At 40.0% G+C, this 19,090-nt stretch overlaps 1 protein-coding gene across 4 annotated transcripts; it reads right to left on the bottom strand.

Annotated features, from left to right (window-relative positions):
- Positions 1–3,122: 3,122 nt before the first annotated feature.
- LOC104962219 (LIM domain only protein 7-like) lies at positions 3,123–6,780 on the bottom strand. Of its 4 annotated transcripts, none has more exons than XM_010790631.1 (6): positions 6,686–6,780; positions 5,813–6,014; positions 5,250–5,567; positions 4,411–4,519; positions 3,887–3,989; positions 3,123–3,804 (listed from the first exon to the last, which is right to left on the bottom strand). In XM_010790631.1, exons 2-6 carry the CDS (start codon positions 5,968–5,970, stop codon positions 3,782–3,784), a joined length of 711 nt encoding a protein of 236 aa, XP_010788933.1. In that variant the 5' UTR covers positions 5,971–6,014; positions 6,686–6,780; the 3' UTR covers positions 3,123–3,781. The 4 variants fall into 4 exon arrangements, with proteins under 4 accessions (XP_010788933.1, XP_010788934.1, XP_010788930.1 ...); XM_010790632.1 differs by having other exon boundaries at positions 5,813–5,996; positions 6,686–6,761; XM_010790628.1 differs by lacking the exon at positions 6,686–6,780 and adding an exon at positions 6,327–6,616.
- Positions 6,781–19,090: the final 12,310 nt, after the last annotated feature.

Here is a 19,090-nt window from a genome sequence, read left to right as displayed (position 1 = left end):
TTTTTTGCAAAAGAACCCACAAAGCTAACGCTGAGCCTCTGAATTAGCCCTGAGCGAAAAAATCTTAAGGCCGTTAGCACAGAACTCTAGCTATACCGATCGATACACTTATTGGATCTGCACAAACAAGCTTAGCTAACATCCTGAGATTCCACAGATTATATAAATATAAGGATCATCACTGAGCGATCAGAACTCGTGACAGGGGACGTAAATACAGACAACACACGACGTAGCTTTAGGTATGCTCACTTTAGCTGTTATTCTGATCAAAAGTCGTGTTCAATGGCATTAAAACGATAAAAAAACGCAGCTGAAGGTTAATCCATAGGTTAATCCAATGTGTCTGTCACTTTGAAAAAAGTATTGATAATCCATAATTCAATTTGTATGCAAAAATCGGAGAATAAAAATTAGTTGCTAACGGTAGCCACCAGAGTGTTTCGCAGCTCCGGTTTTGGCTATGCGTCATTCTCACTCCTTATTTGGTAACCTGTGTGTGTATGTGGAACTTTCCCTCGATTCCATTGGCTCTAGCCCAAATGACCCCAGAAGTGTTTATTTTTTGCTAAACCTCTCTAAAAAAGGTCAAATATCACTTGTTTTGCATCAATCTTGATACAGGGTACTTATATGTTGTACTTTGGATTCCTAAAGCTTTTTGTCTACTAACCCATCATCCAAGGGTAGTTTTCACTATAAGTAAAAAATATGTTTTGGACGGACACTATAATTTACAGTTTATTACTACGTTCAATCTGAATTTTCTTTAAAATAAAAAAACATCTATATTGATTCTGACTCTTCTACATCCAACTCACAGGTTTATCGTTACTTTGAATAAAAAGATTATTAATTTTCCCCTTTTAGAAGGGAAGATGGTCATTTGTTCTGGAAATGTCATTTTTAAGCCTGAGACCTGAAAAACAGGCTTGGGTTAAAGCAAGCAGAGATGAAACAGGTGACCCTGACATTATTGTTTCACAGCGCACCCTTTGAAAATCAAAGGAGCTTGTGCATAAACGGAACACCTGCAAAGACCATCTTAAATTGAAAACCTTTTAGTTTTAAAATTGGCAATAAGATACAGAATCAAAACTAATGCTAGAACTGTGAGAATACATGGATAACATGCTGTGAGCAAACGTCTTTACACTTAATGACCACCTTAAACTCCCTATATTGCATGTGAGCTACTACATTTACATTCACAGCATATTCAGCACCTATTACATTTTTTATTAGAATTTGAATAAGCATGTGAATAATTAAATTAATCATGCACCTCATAATTTACTGTAATTGCCAAAGTAATTACAGTTTACCTGAATACAATTACTATTCCAGTTCATCATGTTAAATGTTTCCATATGTGACAGCACTGCCTGACCATACTTTTATGGACGTCTTGATATAAGGGATTTCTTACAAATGTGCACCTTTCCCAGGATAAAGGTTCTTAATGTAATACTATGCTTTCCATAAATGGAAAATCCACTCACAGGTTCGTCCTAATCTTATGGGAATTCACAGGTTTACTTAAAGTCAATTTTCTTTAATCCCTGTAGGTAATTGAAGGTTTAGCAGCTCTTTAAAATGTACGCATGTTGCCTGCAAGCCATGGCAACAGGTCTGGTGAGACGGTATCTGCAATTACATGCTAATTATAGCATCAGTTCGAGCTGCAGGTGAATTAATGCCTGGTGGCTTTCTCTAAGGGTGAAAAGCCGTCCCTGCGCTGTAGGAAGTCTTTTAAATCAAAAATAAAATCCTTCTAGGTCAAAAGTGAGTCAAAAATGTGGTTTAAACTTTCTACTGAACAACTCAACTAAGACTAATTCAAATAAGAAAAATCTATGTCACTTATATTTAATTTTCAAATGTAACCACACAACCATTTGGCATATTCCATAGGACAATAAGCTTATAAAAAAAAGCTTAATTCAGAGGATAAAGCATCTCTACTTCTCATAAAGATTAGTGTGCAAACAGTAGCTGTTACCATCCAGCTGCAGCTGAAGCATCACATCAGCGCATCTTCGTAAATAATGTTAGATCACAGCGCCCCCCTCTGGTCAAAGATTAGTGTGTGGACATGGAGAATGACGATTGGACTTTGTGTGTTGATTGTAAAATGACAAACCATCCACAAGGGTCTGACTGGAAATCTCCGGGAACATTTCATATATGTTCTTCTATAGGGAGAGAAAAAGCTGACAGTGTGTTGTTTGAGTTTCAAATTAGTTTTTGATGGAGGGATGAGCATGCATATCTAAACTCCTTGTTCCATCTTTTTATACAGAATATATTCATCTGAGCATCCAAGTGTAAATACACACCAAAGTAATCTGATTATCCACGCCAAAGCCTTCTATAAAAACAGTTGTGGCCCTGGTTTTGGAGGACAAAAATGGCACATTTATCCCGGAAGGTTTTATGTTTCTCATCTTTCTGCCATTCAGGCCGCACTTGTTTTCAGGCATGAGGATTAAAATCTCTCCTTCCCACGTGGGTGCCAAGAAAAAGAAAAAAAAGGGATCTAGGAATCTGAGATGTCTGCCTCCCGAGGCTGTTTGTGCTTCGGCTTGAGAAACAAGAGCCAATTTATTCCGGGTCCATCTTATTTCCATATATTGCTTCAATTGAGCCTATTTCCAATTTTTGGGGAAATGAGGACAATTTCTTACCTGGCTGCTGAAATCCATTTGGGAGCTGCAGACTGAACAACCAAGAGGGTCCCTGCTCGTATGAATATTCAATATATGTTTATGCAGATATGATGTAATGGAACAGCCGAAATGACAGAATACATTCAGAAAATAGCTTATCAAAGTGGACTCAAATGTAATGCATGTGCACCGAATGAAATATGCATGACAAATTGGCTTCAGAGCACACAAAGCAGGCAGGTCCTCTGAACCTTTGCACAAAAGCTCATTGAAATTCCTTTCATTATGACTGTGGCACTACAGAGAAACAGAGAATGAGAGGGACGGACAGACAGACACGAGTATAAAGATTTCTGATTACAGAGGCAGGGAAAGCTTTGCACCATGTACCGGAATATCATTACAAATAATTATGCGATTCCACAGCTGAAAAAAGTAAACAAAAACACCAGAGATGAGCATATAGTCATTTTATTTACAAATGTTACGTTTTGCCTCAATGCCATTCAGTATTATATATTCTTTACACGAAAACCTGCTTGTGTGTACAATCCTCTATCTATCAGTGAAAACTCCAGACAAGTGCTATCCAAGCAGACGGTTTTAAATAGGTTTTGCAAGAATGCTAATAGAGTAATCTTAATTACTTTTCCCTGTTACAAACAAAACAAACAAACATGTTAATACCACAAGACTGAGCGGAAATAAAAGCATGTGTAAGAGGAGATTGAAACCTTTAAAACTCTCTCAAGATCTCTAATATCTTTATAAGCGAAGGTCATAACAAACATCATAAACAATCTTACAATTTAACGTATTGACTAGTTTTGTTTGTGGCTTAAACATTTAATAACTCTGGCGCATGCAGAACCCTTTCATAGTGTAATACTTAATATGATATAAACATTAAAGTAGATAACTTCTTTGCAAGCTTACCCTCTCAATCACACACGAATATAATTCTCATCAGCGAGGCAACTGAGATTTTCATTAATGGAAACATGTCCATACCAAGTGTCCCAGCTATTTGCAATGGCTTCAACGTTCACTTAAATGTTCAAGGGTTGTTGTCACAAGTAGTCTCTTCATCGATCTGCTGGAGGACAGTCACGTCACATAGAGGTTGGCTGGCCAACTGAAAGGAAACAGGGATATTACACGTAAAGGAAGCGGAAAATAAAACGTCATGATGTCGATCAGATTGATGCTGGACTCACCTTTATACCGGATGTAGCAGGAGTTACAGTGGAGCTGTTTGTTTCGTATTCTGACTTCAGCCCCAGCCTCCGATCCCCCGAGTTCAGACTTACAGTCGATGCACTGAGGGAGAGGCAAAAGTTTAAGAGCTATTCAATAGATTTAAAGCTAGACCAAAGAGACCAAGTCCAAAGGCGGAGGGATGACAGAAGCCCCTTGATTTCATGTATAGAAAGAGAAGAATTGAGGAAAAAGAAGAAATGACAGTCACAGATTTGAAGGAAGGATCTCCGGAGAGTGGAGACCAAACCCAGGAGCAGACCAGCGTTCTGGGAAGAATCAACAATCAAAGGTTGGTAGTAAGAGACAAAGTGAGGGAGGGGTTGATTAGTTTGGCACAGACACTTTGCTCAGCTGTAAAGGGATCAAGACCTTGAGGATCACCAGGTTAGTCATAAAAGGAAAGGAGTGATCATGTTAGCGCTTGAGGATCAGCCGAGGTCCTCCAGGAGGGGGGGGGGGGCGACACGAGCCCAGCTCTCACCTTAAAACAGGTCAAATGATAACAGAGCCCGAGGGACTCGATGATCATGGCTGCTCCCTTTCCCAGCGGGGTGTCACAGAACGTACAGATTTTCTTGCCACTCACTGACCTGGATTACAGAACGCACAGCTGTGATTTGAGAGCGTTCCACACATGCATGACGCATGTATGTATGCAGACACACACGCAAAACTCATGTTTACACATGAGACGGCACACAAAAGGGTTACAATGAGAAATCATCTGTTTGCTTTTGATGAATATTGATTTTGGTTGAGGGCCAATCATGTCCCCCGCGAGAGGAAACAGCTGCTCGTTGACAACAGCTCCATTTCAAACATTGTAAAGAAATACGTAGATATGTTTTTCATGAAATAAATTGTTCAGTCACCTATTCAAATGCATCAATTATGTATCCTATTCTGGTTTACAAGAATAAAACTATGATGAAGTTATTATTTCAAGTTTTGATATTTAAAGATCTGGCAACCAAACATTGGAAAGTATGAGCCGCTGATGCAACACATGAACACAGACTCAAATTATTACTGTAAGTATGAACAGAATTTCTGTAAGTAAAAACAGGATTGTAAATGATTGTCAACCTGTCAACTGTAATATGGAGGGTAAGAAGGACATGAAACAACATAACAAAAAAACATAATATCGTAATACATTAAAAAGTAGAACAAGTGAAATCAGATGAAGTTCAGTTCCCCTTTCCCACCACTTACTTCCCCATACACAGTTATGTTTCCTCAACACCAACCCAGAATACCAGTGAGAGTTTAGAGGCAGCTGTTGGGGGGGGTTAGGCGAAGCAGAATTGTTAATTTTACCTGCTGCGCTGCTGAGAGGCGCCTGCCTCTGACGTGGGCTCTGGAGAAGTGGCAGGTGACGGAGAGGAAGGAGAGGGGGAAGAAGACTGCCGGGACCAAGGGGACGAGGGGGGACCTGCCCCGCCTCGGAGGGAGCCCATGGAGTAGGAGGAAGGCAGGGTGGAGGAGACAGGACGCTGGGCCCCAAGACCACCACCATAAAGGGAAGGGCCCCCAGAGTACGGCGCAGAGTAGTTTGGGATGTGGGGGGTGCTTCTGGGGGTCCATGAGGAGCGCCAGGAGTTGTAGGAGGTGTCCAAGTTGTCAAGAGACTCACCTCTGCAAAGCCAACCCACACCACACCCACGTTAGCCCATAAGAGGCATTTAAAATGTCTGGCTACAAACTTTGGAATTTATTTGAATGTTTATATATTTTAGTAATGGTCAAATTTGCCAAATGAGTTGTAGCCAGACTTCTAAATGTTTTCATCCTCCCACATTATCAGGACATTAGTGAAAGGCCAACCACCATCATAACACAATAGGGTTACTTTACTCTCATACACACTGGGGAAACCTTACCTGCGCATTGAGGGTGCGTGGGACTCCTGGGTGGTGCCGATGGCGGCTGAGTCCTGGCGGATCCAGCTTTTGTCCCTCAGCATCGGAGTCTTCTTCTTCATCTCGTTCAGGATCTGCTGGCGCTCCAGCTCCGCATGGGACTGGGACTGCTTTCCCATCCTGTCCCCCACAACACCGCCTGTCACTGCACCCAGACCTGTCACTGCACCCAGAGAGGAGAGATACACTTTAGAAACTGAAAAATAAATCATCACTGGTGGAGAAATTGGAGAAGGAACAAGATTGTGATGATGTTGATACGATTGTTCCCCAGTCTTGATTTGACCTTTCTTTTATTAAGTGCAATGAAATTATGGAAGCAGGCTGAGAGAAATTACCCTGCAATCAATGAGTTAATTGTTTTTCACTGCCTGTAATTTTCTTGTAGGCCGAACAATTGATCGACCAAATGATTGTTAATCAAACCGTTTTGATTCGGTGAGATTTCATAATTGACTGATCATGATAATGAGACCTTTCTCCGGGTCTCTGTATCTCATGGCATTGAGGATGTTTCTCCTCTCCTTCTCCAGCTCTGACGCAGCCCGCTGACTCTGGGCCTGTTGACTCGCATTCCTCGCCTGCTCTTCCAGCAACCAGTGAGCCATGCCCCCCCGCTGCATATAAACACCTACAGCAGATTACAGCCCACATACTGTATAATATGTACACGTATGTGCAACAACATGCATACATTGAGTCCTTTTTATAAAAACCAGCATCAAGAGAAACACATTTGAAAGTTCTTATATTCCTGGTCTCATGTTGCTGTTGCATTTATCGAATTCATCAGTTTATAAATAATGGAGAGTATATTAAATCAAGAAAACGTACCTTTTCTCTGAGGTTTTTCCTCTTCATCGAGCTGCGGAGATGATTGAGATTTCGTCCTGTCAAACAAGAAAATACCAGTTGGAGCCAGATTTTAATAAATAGATAACAAAAGAATAATTTTGTAAGAAGCCATATATTTTCCAAAATGTGGCCTCAAGTTCCCACATTTGTATGAGGAATAGCACAGTTAATAATGGTTATATAAAGAAACTGCAGACCAATCACAGGCAATTTTCATCTCAGCTGGAGACCCAACCACTTGCTGGGGGTCTCCACAGAGACATGTTTTTGAATGGTTTGGTTCAAATAGAGCCAGAAAAAGAGTGTGGTAAATACTTTGACACATCAGCTATGCAGTAAATAGTTGCCAATTTGTACATGTACTGAGAAATGTTTTGTAAATATATAACAGACGAGAAACAGGATTTACTACCTGTGATGTCTAATTATGGACCTGGTCGAGGTGTTTGTGCGACAAATTGTTCTTGTTTGACGTTTTGCAGTATCGAATGCTTGTGAGAAACTGTTTTGGTATGCAGAACTTAAAAAAGGCGGAGCAAGAAGTGTGGACATTCTAACATGAAGGCAACATTAATTAGTTTAGATATCAAATACAACATTGAATCACCCCTATCAAGCAGAATACAGACATTTATTAATTGGGTTATAACAGTGGGGAACCGTCAGGGCCTTCAAGGTATTCAGAGAATACCCTGGAACACTCAAAAAATCGATTTAATTATATAAATAAAATGTAATTAAGTGTTTATTAAATGAATAAATGAGAATGGTATCTGTGTTGTTGATCTGTAATATTACAGTGTTACGTTGATTTGTTTCTCCTTCTCGGACCATGCACTACGCATTTCATTGGTTTTGTGTTAGAAAAGAAAGCAACCAATCAGATCTTGTTCTGGGTCTCTGGGTGGAATATCCTTCAACCAAGGTATTCTACATCCTTGATCGAATGCCCTGGCCGTTGCACTGAATGAGAGCGTACGTTTGGACTGACAGTTTGATCAACCAATCATATATTGATTTGTAGCCAATGGGCGTATTCTTTCAGAGTTTCCCTTGGTTCCAGGGTACTCTAGAAGGCCCGCTAGTTAACGGCTCGAGAGAGAGGATCTAGAATGCGACGAAGCAATTCATGCCGTTTTATTGTTTTTAACATTGAAATGGCGAGTGCAACAAGTGAAGATGAAGTTGTTGCGGAATTGTTGTNCTCAGGTGCTGCGTCGCAGCATTCAGAGTAATTTGCTCACATTGGGTTCAACGCGTCATAGAGCGAGCAAGTCATTTCATTGGACGAGAGGCATACTATCATAGTATGCCTCTCGTCCAATGAAATGACTTGCTCGCTCTATGACGCGTTGAACCCAATGTGAGCAAATTACTCTGAATGCTGCGACGCAGCACCTGAGATTACTTCCAAGAAGTTGTTCACGTTCTCAATTTTTAAGTTTAACGTTATATTCGTTCTGTAAACTTCGGTACACACGTGTACCGACCGAAGTTTCGTACGGGCCCCACGTGTGTACCGAAGTGTATACAGTTACACCCTATAAAAATTGAATGATGGATTATCAGTAATCATTTCAAAGTGACAGACACATTGGATTAACCTATGGATTAACCTTCAGCCGCGTTTTTTCTCGTTTTAATGCCATTGAACACAACTTTTGATCAGAATAACAGCTAAGGTGAGCATATCTCCGTGTTTTGCTACCTAAAGCTACGTCGTGTGATGTCTGGGTTTTCTTCCCCTGTCACGAGTTCTAATCGCTCAGTGATGATATTTATATAATCTGTGGTATCTCAGGATGTTAGCTAAGCTTGTTTGTGCAGATCCAATAAGTGTATCGATCGGTATAGCTAGAGTTCTGTGCTAACGGCCTTAAGATTTTTTCGCTCAGGGCTAATTCAGAGGCTCAGCGTTAGCTTTGTGGTTTTGTTTGCTAAAAAGAAAATAAATCATCAGTTAGCTGAGTTTCTTCCCGTTACATGGATATGAAACATTCATAGTTTATTAAATCTTAAAAAGCCCTCAGACACTGACACTGTTGCCGAAGGGTTCGTGGGGCTTAAGAGGTTAAAAGGGTCCTTTATGGCTGCATGGCACAGGTTGTTATCCATTATTGATTATCAACAGATAATCACCCCTCTCTTCCGCAGAGGTAAAATCCCTTTTTCAAACTTGATTGAGATATTGATCTGTGACCTTTTGTGCAATGAGGAAATGATCCGCCTGGATCCCTACTTGTTCTCATTATGAATGCTGACTCTAATCCTTGACTCACGAAAGGGCAAAGCCCAAAGGATTCTACTCTGGAGCAGAGGTGTGTTTGTTAAATAACGCTGGATTCATTTGGAGACTGGAGGCTTAAAGTAAATATGACACATTCACAAGAGATTTGTTCTCTGTAGACAATCATTAAACATGAGTAATGCCGTCCTCCTTTCTCCGACTCAAATAAAAACATTTTTACAAAGGACATTTCTCTCCTATGTTTTCAAAAGAACTGCGTGTCTGCAGGAAAAAGGTCCAACAACCAAGAGAATGTTTATCCAAGTGCAGAAAAAAAAAATCTGTTTTTATCTGTGTGCGCAAGAAGACTCCACGCAGCCATGTTACAATCAGGAACAGGAACATCTGTGATTTCTTGCTGTGACCTTAAAGAGAACTGCGATTTATTTTCGTTCCTCTACTTAGTGTCTGAGGAAGGAAAAGTATTGCTGGCAACCAGATGCAGTAGAGTTTATTTTCCAGTTTGTGGGGAAGAGCAAAAGTGTGTTGAAAGGGTTACATGGCTTTGAATTGATAAGACTGCATGGTCACAGCTGGCGCACCCTGATATGCTTGAGACTGCATTATACCCGGGGTGACATGGGACCACATTTTCTGTCCTCATCTGAATTCATCCTTCTTCAGTCGTAGCATGAGCTGGAATACTGATTCTCAGTTAAGCACTCTTTAGCGGATGTTGCTATGTGTTTCAAACAGAGGAAGGTGAATAGGATGGGAGCAGTAATTTCCTGAGGCTGAATACTTTCAGATGTATCCACACGCCTGATGCTCATAATTTCAATCTGCAGCGTTAGCAATTCCTTTTAGCAGCAGTATCTGGCAGTCTGCTGCATCAAACATCCCAACATGCAGACAGATGTGTGACAAAGGCGGACGCTGGGACCAAATGGTTGCATATGTCAATTCCAGTTTAGATCAGTCACACTAAGCAAAGTGTAATTTACTTTATGAGTGGCACCAGCAGGCACAGTGGTCGGCTTGGAAAGTCCATAGATGGGAACAGCAATCCTTGTCCGTCACAAACTGACAGAGATGTCTATTGAAGTTCATCACCTCATATGTCACCCCATGTACCCTAGCCTTTGCTCACTTGTCACCCAGGATTGGTGTTAATTGGAATTTTATCAGAGGAAAACTTTAAAGAGAGGGTGTTACACTCTTCAAACCTGCCCTTCATTTGATGTCACATTTTGATGTTTGCACTGTGCACACATCCCTACAAAGACAGAGAGGGAGGTATGATGAAGGCTCTGTTTGAACCTGCCACCTTCATACATTAGCCGAGGAAAAAATTGCTTTTAAATTTCATTATATTGTTATCTTTTGGTTTTACAACATTGGCACAAGAAGCACTGAATACACCACACACATGAGAAATAAAACTAAATAAAATAGTTAAAGGAGAGTTATAACAGGACACACATCACCTGCGTGCAAGGCTCTCAGAAAACAGTGTCAATCGATAAAGGAACCCACTTACCCAATGCCACAAAAGTTACATTTAGAGACAAGCTTTATGATGTATGATGGTTGTGGTGCAGACAGCCATTGAAAAGCCATTCAAACATATATCTGATTCATCATCCCATTCATCAGAATCTTCATCATCCACATTTGATTGAATTATTTTAAAAGAAGAGTGAAGGATTCTTGATTTCTTGTCATGAAATTGTGTCTACAAACTCCCACTCTCTGATCCTTAGCTTATCTTGATTCAGAACCTTGGTGTGAGGATCTGAAAAGTGAAAATATAAAAATGTTCTCTTTGAAATAAGAATGTATTTAAATCTGATCCTTCTTTCTGAAATCTAACATGCTCAATGCTAGTGTATCTGATCGGACACAGAGTGATCCAACTATGAAATGCTCTGCTACTGGGATGCTCTCATCTTTTAGGATTTCACTTCTGAGCTCTGCTATCCTCATTTTACTACCCTTTGTGTTTTTTTAAATCCCAAACCACAGGGGAATTTGATCAAATAGATTACAATGGATAGGGAAGAATGGAAAACAATGAAAGTAAGAGGCCCTATATATTGTTCCTTGAGAAATGTAATCCATCTTATCATATACCCATGTGGTTTAGCTTAGGAAAAACAAAAGAGCAGCAAAAACCAGGAGAGACAAACGCAGGAGCTGCATCCAGACCCAGGATCAGCGTTAAGGATGTGAATTAAATCATTATTAAAATGTTAATTATCAATTATTCTTTGGTGGTTTTGGGATAAACTCCACTTGCCATCACAAACCTGATCAGCATGTTACTGTGCATGATTAAAATATCAATTTGGTTTCCTTTTTTTTTTTAAAAACACTGTGCCCTTAAGAAGATCCAATTAGGATAAAGAAATGTGCCAACATTAAATTGTGACATGAGAGATTTCGTTGCATATGAATTACTTCCTAGTTCTACTCTTCAAAACTCACAGCTCCTTTATTTCCATGAGTTCTACTGTATTATCAAAAGGTAAGCATGCTCACTTCTTCCCTCCTGTTTGTATTCTTTAACACAAATCTCTATCGACCAATAACAAAGATAACAGAGCAATTTGCCCTGCCCTATCAGGAACAGGAGAGTCAGTGAGATGTCAATCAAGACGTGTTTTTACATCCCAATGAGAGGTAAGGTGACGTAAATGAAAAACACCTGAGTGGATAGACTACATGTGAGTTCATCTTAGGTTGCTTATCAAACCCATCATGTCCAAATTTGACTGTCATTTTATTGATGTTCAACATTTTGGAGGCGTGTGGCGCAGTGGGTTGTGCGTTGGTGTTCGGATCAGGGGTCGGGGCAGGGCCGGCCCTAGACTTATGGGGGCCCTAAGCGAGCTAGGTACCTGTCAGCCAATAAGGCAGATGTTTATTTGCATTCAACTCTCTGGTTGGTCTGGTGTCTTGCCTCTGTTGCATTCACTGAACACGGGAAATTACAATCCTGCCGTCCTCTGTAGTGTCATGATGAGGTTCAGGTAAAGCACGGTTAATGTATTATATTATTGACTCAATAATATAATACATGACTTTGAGAGTAGGCAATCTAGGCATATTAACACAATTAATTAAACATACTTATCTCGGCGACGGTGTACTGAGATTTTTTTTTCATTTTCTTTTTTTGCTAGGGGGCCCCTTAGTGGCTGCGGGGCTCTAAGCGGCCGCTTATGTATGTCGCTTAATGGGTCGGGCCGGCTCTGGGTCGGGGGTCACAGGTTCAAACCCCACTGCAGTCAGCATGTTGTTGTGTCCCTGGGCAAGACACTTCACCCCAAATTGCTCCTGTGGGGATTGCCCACAGTATTGAGTATGTAAGTTGTTTTGGATAAAAGCGTCTAACAAGTAACATTTAATAATAATAATTTTCATTATAGCATCACTGAAGAGGGTTTTGTCCCTATATATACAGTATACAAAGAATTACAATTGTAATTAATACAAGTTTTTTAAATGAAATTTTCCTGACCGTGTCTGAAGAAGAGAAAGTTAAACAGCATGATGTCAGCAGCCCGCTGGTTACAATGCAATCTCAAGTTGCTTATAATAATGTCCTAATTTGAAAGCTTGGATAATATAAGTACTGAGGCACGGTTTCACACTTCATCACAATGAATAGAGACATGGTCAAAATAAAAAATGTATTGCAAAAAAGGAACTGCAGGAAGATTTACTGAATAAATGTCAGACCTTCAGAGTTCTTGACATATTGTAATTCATGCTGCAGCGTGAAAAGTGGAGTCTAACAGGAAACAGGATGTACAAGACAAAATGTCTGTTTGGAAACTTACAGTATGTGCGTAGGTCTGCGTGTTAAACAAATATCTTGGAGGACATTGTCACTGTGTCTAAAGGGAGCTGTGGAGAGAGTTTGTGTTTGCATGAGTGCTGCTCATTCTCCATTGGATGAAGTAATGCCAGGACCCAGCCGTGCTTCTGTCTCTCTCTCTATCTCTCATCCCTCTATCTGTCTTTTTGTCGTTTAGTATCCTATATGGGTGACACAGTAATCCTCTGGAAAGACTAAAGCCCACCTGAGACTATAACAGCCAGATTAACACACACTGACAGCAAAACCTCTCACTGTCTTTGTTTCATCTGATTATGCAACACATGAGCATGAATCATGACAGTGAGTGAAGCGTGTGTATGGTGTTCTGCTAATTTTTATATGTTTAAGGATGTTCTTTTTTAGATTGATTTAGTGCCAATTAAAAAGCAAGCTGTTGTAATTGTTCGCTAGCCAGATAATTTCTTTCTTATATTTGCTTCGATTTATTTTGCCTAAAATAGGACCGTTTTGTTGATCCCTAACCATTTCTGGCAGAACAGCGTTTTGCAGATTATGTAATGGTGCATGTTGAGTTCATTGTATCACAGGGTTCGGTTGGCAAGTTTTGACAGCACAGATAATGCGGTATAGGTCATGTTACTGCAAAAATATCCTTTGATACAGATATAAAGAGCGGCAGACTTACACACAAAGACACAGAGAGGGAGAGTCTTTTTATATCCACATGTTAAATCAGCTATGATAAATGTGTTCAGCTTTACAGAGCTTGAAAGCAAGTTTTCGGCTTACTGTTTCCAGCTGGCAACTTTACTCTTTTGTTCTCTCTTCAAAAAAGCTTTGAAAACGTACAGTTCACTCGTTCTCTTAAAGCTGGATGTGTACATAAACATTTAGCTGACTCGCCATATCAGCTGAAAATGCCATCATACCTCAATGTTATGTTTCAGAGGCTCAACATATAGCCACATTCATTAATACAAGCACAAACCAAACGTATCTTCCTTAATGTCTCTCCGTTCTTTTAACTGCCATAATAAAAACATATTTATGTGGAGTTGGCTGCCCTTTCCACATAAGAACAATCCCTCAATCCTGTTTCAGATGCCTCTTTCAACAGCTCAGTTAGACCAGCATTTAAGATTATCCCTGCAGCTACTCTCGGTGAAAGATAATTCAGTACATTGGACGACATACAAAAAATACTAAATAGAGGCTTATTATATTTTGGATTTGCTGTTGAAGCAGAAAATAGATCAGATTGTATTTCTTCCTGTCTCTGGCTCCTAAATCGGGATTGAAATAACTTGTTTTTCAGGCTTCTAGTTTGTGCGGAACGTCTCTTTGATGGTGTGAGAAGACGAAACTCATGACACATCAGTTTGAAGCATATTCTTGTCAGTGCATCTTCCCCGAGCAGCAGACGTCACTTACACAAAGCAGCACTTTATGTGGCTGACAGCGACTCTGCTGCTGATGGGAAGTCTTCTCCATGTGTGCGTATGTTTTAGACAGCAACATAAAGTTAGTTCTCCCATAGACTTCTCCCATGAAACTTTGAAACTTATAGTATATCAGGTTTTGACTTTGACTGATGTCAGTTATCTGCTTTTCTGTGTCAGACATTTGTAAAACATATTAATCCTCTCAAAGTGTGTGTTTTGACTCATGGTTGGTCATGCTGTGAATGTTTTTGATACCCTCCTGGTTCGAGTATTCTTTCCTCTGACAAATAATAATAATTTCCTGTTTCAAATAACAGTTGTATTTGTTCCTGTTGCCTGTCTATCTTGCGGAGAGATCCAAACACCAAAAAAGGAAACAAGCTAAACTCTTGTAAAGCCATTTTAACTATTTTTGTTATCGTTAGTGTCCTCTTAGTGCTGGCCTACACAGTTTTATTGCATCTTGACATATATGCTGTTATTATAAGTGCAGTTTGAATTTCATTCCATTATGTGATTGATAAAAGTTGTATGAACATTTGCCAAGTTCAGATTTTTATTCATAAACATGTCAGTGTAGATAAAAGCACAGATTCTTCCTCATCCTCATCTTTTTTAGGTGAAGAATGTATCCCTCTGACTTTGTGTGTCCTCGAATAACATGCAACTGTGGAGTGAATTGATTCCTAAAAAAGGCAGCGGGCCAGTGAAAATGGCACTTTATTGTCACCAGTGAAGCAAGCGGGCAATATTTCAAAAAAAGCAGCACTAGAACGTGAAGCTAGAAGTCCAATCTTTTGTTCGATGTCCATTCAACATCGTTATCTGCCTTGCAGAGCTGTAATTACTGTATGGTGAATAGCTTTCCAGAACCCATCATTTCCTGCACTGTTAGCTCCTTGTTTTGTTCGTGCTTCAACAGAGGAGCTGAGCTATTGTCAATATATTGATATTAACAATTTTCATGATGGCAACGCTGAAGAAGGTTTTGTCCCTGTGCTACAAAGGCGGAGAATTGACATCAATACGACTTCTGGGTAGGAAAAGAGTCCTGTCATTTCCAGACATATTGAAGAATCGACATTGCACTCAGTGTGATGATGAGGCTGAGAAAGAGCAGATATCAGCAGCACGCTGTACCATGGGATGGAAGTAAGCCTTAACACATTATTTAAAACAAGTAAGTGTTCAAGTATTCTCCAGATTCCTCACTGTCAGAATTTTACTAATTAAATGTGGAATTTAACGTTGCAAATGGGTTAGTTTGACTTACTGAGGCTTTTGCCCTTAAGTCCCAGGCATACGGGGGTTTTGATACGCCAGCTGTTATCTTTTTTCATAGTTGACTGACGGTCTGGGGGGAATGAAGCCGAGCTGGAGCAGGGCGACCCTCAGGGAGTCCAGCCAGAGTCTTCACGTTTGAATTTTTTTTTGCTTTGGATGACTGCTCTTAATTTTTATTCACATTTCGAAGGCTCTCTGTGGATATAGGATATTCAATTCCAATTTCCTCTAATTTTCTTGTTAATTTATTATAAATACAAAACCTTTGCCATCGCCCGTGGCTAAATGAAAGACTTTCCACCTTAGAGGCAAAGGTAAATGATTTGCTTTGTATTGTATTTTATTAGCCAAATGTATTTTTTTCTCTAAATTAAAGTCTGACTGTGCATATTCAAACTATACTCTTGGGTGAACTCAGGTCCCTCATATGGAAATATCCTAATTAAACATTGATTAACGTACAAACCTCTCTACCATGTTCCCTTTTGCTTTCCTGTTTGTGGATTCAACACAAATGCCTCTGTTGGGAAACAGAGTTCAGACACCAGTTGGCTGTTCTCTTGTCTGTTTGCAGTCCAGCCATTATCTCTGTTCATCCTTAAACCTGTGAGTGCTATACCGAGTCGAACACAGAGCAAAGAGAAAAATACGAGACTATTGGAGTGTTTATCTTGTTAACTTGCTAATGGCCTGGGTGTTTGCTTTGGGTTATCATTACAAAAAAAATCACTTATACCCATTTGTTTTTAAACCCAATTTCATGCTCTCCTGAGCTGATGCTTTATGTCCCGGGGAAGAGAAGATATGAGGCAGTTTGTGCAGAGTGGATCGTCCATGCGTCACACATCATACATGTGTCTTTATACTGTGTCTTTCCAGAGAAACAAAAAACAATGGAAATCTCACTGTCAGGGGTTTGAGACCATTTAGAGCCTTAAAGAGATCTGCTGCTGGGGTGTACATGTCACTTCTTTCTTTAATATCCTTAACAATTTAAACAGAATAAAGTATTCCAGTGGCTATATTTAGTAAAACTGCACATTATGTTCTGTACTAACTGTGTCATGCCCACTTAAACAAATAGGATTTTAAGTGGCAATCAATACAAATAGGTTTCGGTGACATTTTACGTCTTTGATATTTATTTTGTATTGAGTTGAAGGCTCTTGTTTCATTACACTATTTGTTGATTTGATAAGCTGATCTCTCCATAGAGGCTTGGATAAAATAAGTAATACTCATTTCTGTTGCCCTAACGGTTGCTGGAAGGACGCATTTTCTCATTCTACATTGAATTTAAACGTGTTACATTTCACACATGTATGTCACTTTTGACACATTTCATCATGTTCTTTTTTTCCTTGACACTGATAGTGACCTCAAGGTATTTGCTCTTCTTCTTGTCATTACTCGTGTCTATGAGGCTTTAACACTCATTTTGCTCCATATTGTTGCCATGGTAACCACAGATTAAATGTTTTATTCTTGGAAGCCGATTAGATTTTTCTTCTTTTTTGTTGCAATAACACCATCTTCAGTATTCACAAACGTAGTCGTCAGACAATCTGGAAACCCAAACATCTTCCAGCTGCCAGTCAATTCTCTTCTTGAGATATTAGTGCGACTTTCCCATGGCTCTGCTCAAATTATTTTGGAGAATAATCCCTTTCTTAATTAACAACGCCACTAAGCCAGGCATCTATTTTTTGATAAACACCCGCTTCTCATTGTAATGCAAGCCACTTGAGGGTGTGAGACAGAGTGTGTTTCTCTAAACCACTGATTGATTTCCAAGGGCTTCGGCTCTACATGGCTTCGCATGAATCATCAGCTAATTCAGGCTTTTAAATCACACTTTAGTTACATTTCCAGCATGTTTTTCTCATATTTTAAAACAATAAAAGACTAAACACTCTCTAAAACTCTTATTCACACATAATTTTCTGCTTTAGTTTGAGTAACTTTTGGGCCTTTTATGCTCATTTTCAGGTTTATTGTATTATGTGCCTCTACTGTGACATGTTTAAATGCTTTAATGTTCAATGAGGTCTTTATTTTTCTCATACTGCCTGTGCTGCAGCACCTCTTTTCACCCTCTGTCTGAAACCAGAGCCCAGTCTGCTCTGATTGGTTAGCTGGCCAGCTCTGTTGTGATTGGTCAACCACTTATTTGCTGTTGTCTGTTTCTCTAAACTCGGGTTGTGCCAACTTCCATCAACTGAAGGTTACTAAGTAAGGTATTATGCAGCAAGGCGGTCATTATTGAAAAAATAAGGTGTTCGTTTTCAATAATGACCGCCTCGCTGCACATTATCCCTTACTCAAATACCTCATATATTCAAAATCCCTGAACTATCCCTTGGAAGTGGCAATAGGGAACTTTCAACCCACAGCTAACTATTGCTAGCTATTTCTATTGGGAAAAAGTTGGCAGCACCTGTTTTTAGCGGTGCCCCTAATAAAGCCCTTTCCTGGAGACCGCCCAGTGTCAGACTTGCTCTGTGAAAGTGAGGCTTATATAGGAGACCAATTTAAATTCTGATGGTGTCATTATCTATAGTCATTACACTGTGCAATCAAACATTTACTCCATAATAATAGTTGAAGTTATAAACGTGCCTATACTAGCAAAGCTTAAAAATGTGAGGTGATTTAAAGAAAGAAAGAAATTGTGTTTCTCCTGTTTGAATATTGGTTTATCTCACATCTTTTTTGTGTGCTCATTAATCCTCCTGTGCCCTTTTGTAATCTCTCCCAGCCAGCTCGATTTCCTGAGTGAAGAGTGGCAGCTGTTGACCTCTACTATGGAAATAGATTTAACTCTGATTTGACAGGAATGATTTTTTTTTCTTCTCAACTGTAGGTCATGTCAAAGCAGAGACCTGCCAGTGATTCACCAGCTGGATCACAGCTGCTGTAGGCTGCCTTTCCTTCAAAACACCACCCTCCGTCTTCCTGACAAACCAATCTTAAAGGTAATCAATACCACTAATATGCTATCCCACTGGCCTTATCCTGCCTAAATAACGACTGGCATTGGGTCAATGGCTGCCCAGGTAGGGGGATATTAGCTGGCTAAGTGAGCAGGTTGAGGCAGAAGACCCTCCCTGGGTGAAGATGGTGGCACAGTTTCTTCCCATCTGTTAGTGGCCTCATCAACAAGACCCGGTACCCCCACTGACACTGATTCCTAACCCCTCCATGGACACCATGCATTACATTAACCCTTAAAGGTCACCTATTATACTGTTTTCCATCAATATATTATAGGTCTCAGATACAAAACAGATATACACAACTTGTCTCTGAAGTGTTTGGCTCCAAACACCAAACAGATCATTGTAGCATCCCATAATCCCCTCTGTTTCAGCCCTGTTTCAAAAGTGCTGATTCTCTGTCTGTTACTTTAGATGAAAATAAGGAGCCACTCCCCACGCCCCTCTGAGAGACATTTGGTTAAAAAGAACACACTGGTGCTCTTGGAGGAGATTCAGGTGATACGGTGGGGGGGTTACCTTGGTTGGTGATTGGCTAATGGTTACACAAGCCAAAAAAAGTCGTTATGACATCATAAAGTGGCCAAA

Source organism: Notothenia coriiceps, unplaced genomic scaffold (genome assembly GCF_000735185.1).
Source record: "Notothenia coriiceps isolate Sejong01 unplaced genomic scaffold, NC01 NC01_scaffold00034474, whole genome shotgun sequence".
Classification (NCBI taxonomy): Eukaryota; Metazoa; Chordata; class Actinopteri; order Perciformes; family Nototheniidae; genus Notothenia; species Notothenia coriiceps.
Note: the sequence above shows the minus strand (reverse complement) of the source record. Positions and strands in the feature narration are given on the sequence as shown.

Bases quoted from the DNA above. Each gene is read 5' to 3' on its own strand.
- LOC104962219 (XM_010790628.1), bottom strand. From the start codon at position 6,474: ATGCAGCGGGGGGGCATGGCTCACTGGTTGCTGGAAGAGCAGGCGAGG. The intron at 6,015-6,326 runs GTCTCATTATCA...CTCTGGGTGCAG, and splicing joins ATACAGAGACCCGGAGAAAG to TGACAGGTCTGGGTGCAGTG. The intron at 3,805-3,886 runs GTGAGTCCAGCA...GTTTCCTTTCAG, and splicing joins CTGCTACATCCGGTATAAAG to TTGGCCAGCCAACCTCTATG.